The following is a 3,590-nucleotide window of genomic DNA, read 5'->3' on the forward strand; positions in this document are numbered from 1 at the left end:
GCCACTACGTTTTCTTTCCCTGCTACATGCCGTATCTCTGTAGTAAATTGTGCAATATACTCCAAGTGTCTTGCTTGGCGAGGGGAGCTTTTTAGTAGATCTTGTATAAATGCATATACCAGCGGCTTATGGTCCGTGTATAATGTGAACTGGCGGCCCTCCAACATGTGTCGATATTGCTTTATTGTTAAGTATATTGCTAGGAGTTCCCGGTCATACGGGCTGTACTTTTTTTGAGCTTCAGTTAATTTTCTGCTGAAGAATGCCAATGGCTGCCAGTCGTGTCTTAGGTTTTGTTGTATAACCGCCCCAACCGCGGTGTCGGATGCATCTGTTGTGACTGCCAGCTCCGCCTCTGTTTTTGGATGTACTAGCTGTGTTGCTCGAGATAAGCTCTCTTTGCATTTTTCGAAGGCTTGCTCTGCCTCTTCTGTCCATTTTACGGGGGTCTTCCCTTTGCTTCTCGGTCCTTTTAATAAGTCGTTTAATTCTGCTTGTTCGTTCGCCGCTTTGGGAATGAACCTCCTATAAAAGTTCAACATCCCTAAGAACTGGCGTAGTTGTTTGGCTGTCTGTGGCTTTGGAAATTTCTTAATGACTTCTACTTTTTCTGGCAGTGGCTTTGTTCCTTCTCCTGTGACTAGGTATCCCAAGAACTTCACACTTTCTTCTCCGAAGACGCACTTCGCCGGGTTTATTTTTATTCCATAGTTGTCCAATCTTCTAAAGACTTCTCGTAGGTGTTTCTCATGCTCTGCCTCTGTTGTTGATGCCACGAGTATGTCATCGATGTATGCGTAGCAGAATTGCATACCGTGCAATACCTCGTCCATAAATCTCTGGAATGTTTGTGCTGCGTTTCTTAATCCAAACGGCATGAAGGCGAACTCGTATAATCCGAACGGCGTTGTTATCGCTGTCTTCGGAATGTCTTCTGTTTTTACTGGTATTTGATTATATATATGCTCGCACTAGGTCAATAGTTAAGAATATTCTTTTCCCATGTAATGCTTGTGTGAAATCCTCTATGTGGGGTATCGGATACCTATCTGGTACCGTTCTTGCATTTAGTCGTCTGTAGTCCCCACATGGTCTCCATGCCTTGTTCTCCTTAGGTACCATGTGGAGTGGTGCTGACCACGGGCTTCGTGATGGTCTGATAATGCCTTCTTTTAGTAGAAGATTGAATTCCGTTCTTGCAGCGTTCAGTTTTTCTGCCGTTAGTCTCCTTGGCTTTGATGTCTCTGGTTGTCCTGCGGTTACCGTGATATGGTGTTCCGTGCCATGGTTTACTCTTCTTGTCTGGTCCCCTATCCTTGTGAGTTCCGGGAACTCTGCTAGTATTTTATGATAGCGCGTGCTTCCTTCCAGTGTTTTTACTGAAGTTATTTTTGAATGCCTTGTTTGCCCTGCCGTGCTTAGTCCCGTTTTTCCGTCTACCAACCTCTTTTTTCTGACGTCTGGTAGAAGGTGGAAGTGGGCCAGGAAGTCTGCTCCAATTATTGGCTGCGTAATCTCTGCGATGACAAATTGCCATAGAAATGTTCTGCGTAAGCCGAATTCGGGTTGCAGAGTGACGGTTCCATATGTCTTGATCTTCGTCCCGTCCGCCGCGTATAACTCCATGGTGTGTCCTGCTCGGCTTATGCCTCTTGTCATCCTCCGGGGGTATATGCTTACATCGGATCCGGTGTCGACTAGGAATTCTGTTTGCGTTTTCCTGTCTATCATGTAGAGGCGGCGTGGTCCTGGGCCCTCGTCATCTACCGCCATTAATGACTGGCCTCTTCGTTTTTTGTTTTATATGCACAAGGTTGTGCACACCTGCGGGCTTCTTCTCCGAATCTNCGGTGATAGTAGCANATGTCTTTNTCTTCCCCTGCGTNNTTCCTGGCTCTGCTCCGGGAACGGCTCCTTAATCGGGATCTNCCCTGCTTCATGAGTTTGGCCATTTGGTTTGTCAGTGCTGCGACCTGTTTTGTCAAGGCCTCGATCTGATCTGCTGTTGTTCCTTGTGTTGTTACTGCTGCTGCTGCATGCGGTGTGGTCGCCAGTACGACTGCTCTGCTATTGATTTCATGGATACGATCTGCTTGCTCGGCGACACTGCTTAAGTCGTCCTCGGCTTTTGTTGCCAGGATGGCTTGGACCTGTGGCGGAAGGCGCCCGAGCCATAATGTTCGTAGTAACTTGTCCGATACTGTTGTTCCTGCGAGGGTCGTAAGATGTCGTAGAAACTGTGATGGTTTCCTATCTCCTAGTTCCTCTTGCTCCAGTAGTTGCCGCATTCGTTGCTCGTGTGAGTCGGTTAGACGTTGTATTAATGCCTTTTTTAATGTTGTATACTTATTTCCCGGCGGGGGTTGGGTGATCACATCTTTTACCTCTCTTGCCTGCCGTGGTTCTAGCTTCGCCAGTACATATGCGTATTTTGCGTCGTCACCTTTCACCTCGCAGACGGCGAACTGGCTTTCCAATTGTGCGAACCATAGTTCTGGGTCTTCTGGGCAGAATGCTGGTATTCGCATTACAGCCCTGCTGCTTGTTGCCTCCTCGTCGGTTACGAAGATGGTGGTATCCAGATTCTTCGCCATGTTCCTTCGTCGGGGTCACCAATGTGGCGGATTATGTTTTTGTTGCATTATGTCATTTTCAGATGTGTTTGTTGCATCATGTCTTTAAATATTTTCTTGCATTATATTATTTTTTTATAATTAGGAGAACTACAATTTTCTAATTATTAGAAAATTTGAACTTACAAAACGTTTATTGTATTTAAAATATAAAAATATTTTATTTTATACTGTTTATGTTTTTATGTTAATTATTTCACATGTTAATTATTAAATAATATATTTAAAGTCGTTTTAAACCAAAGAAATGAAAAAAATGTTGAATGTTTCTGTAGAAGCAAATAAAGTGAATAAATGATTATCAGATTTTTTATTTTGTTTCTATTTAATGATTATAATTTCTTTAATATTACAAGATAATTAGTAATTAAGCATTTTACAAGATAATTATTAATTAAGCAAATGTATGTACAAAAAAATTGATCAAAACAGAAGTGACAGAAAAAAACTTTGACAGCAGTATTTTGTTTTGATATAAACAATGTATAACAATAGTAGCAAAGAAAATATTGTAAACAATATTTTATTGAATCTAATATTTAGATAATATAATTATGGATTTTACCACACAATCTTTCCTATGCAAATTATAAGTAAATATTATTAAATTGCCATGGTATAACTCCTTCAGTATTAAAATAGTTACAAAAGTTTTCACGAATTTTGATTGTGTTTCGCGTAATATTATTACTACCACGTATAGTAATTTCTCTTAACGCACTGTCTTCAATGTCTTGTCTCCAAGATCCTGGAACAAACTCATCAAATCTATCGTGATCGACTAGTATTTCATTAACATATTGATTTATACCGATATCTTGCTTACGAAGCCAATTGTGCAGACATACAATAGCTTGTACAATTTTCATAGATTTTTCTACACTGCAAATAATTGGTCGTTTCAAAATTTTCCATCAGCTAACTAAAATGCCAAAAGAATTTTCAATCGTTTTCCTG

The 3,590-nt window shown here is 41.1% G+C and overlaps 1 protein-coding gene across 1 annotated transcript; it reads right to left on the reverse strand.

Annotated features, from left to right (window-relative positions):
* Positions 1-1,772: 1,772 nt before the first annotated feature.
* LOC109861549 lies at positions 1,773-2,594 on the reverse strand. Its single transcript, XM_020441246.1, has one exon. It carries the CDS (start codon positions 2,592-2,594, stop codon positions 1,773-1,775), a length of 822 nt encoding a protein of 273 aa, XP_020296835.1.
* Between the last annotated feature and the right edge of the window lie 996 nt (positions 2,595-3,590).

The sequence above is a fragment of the Pseudomyrmex gracilis genome, unplaced genomic scaffold, assembly GCF_002006095.1.
Source record: "Pseudomyrmex gracilis isolate BER0280 unplaced genomic scaffold, ASM200609v1 scaffold_823, whole genome shotgun sequence".
In the NCBI taxonomy this organism is placed as follows: Eukaryota; Metazoa; Arthropoda; class Insecta; order Hymenoptera; family Formicidae; genus Pseudomyrmex; species Pseudomyrmex gracilis.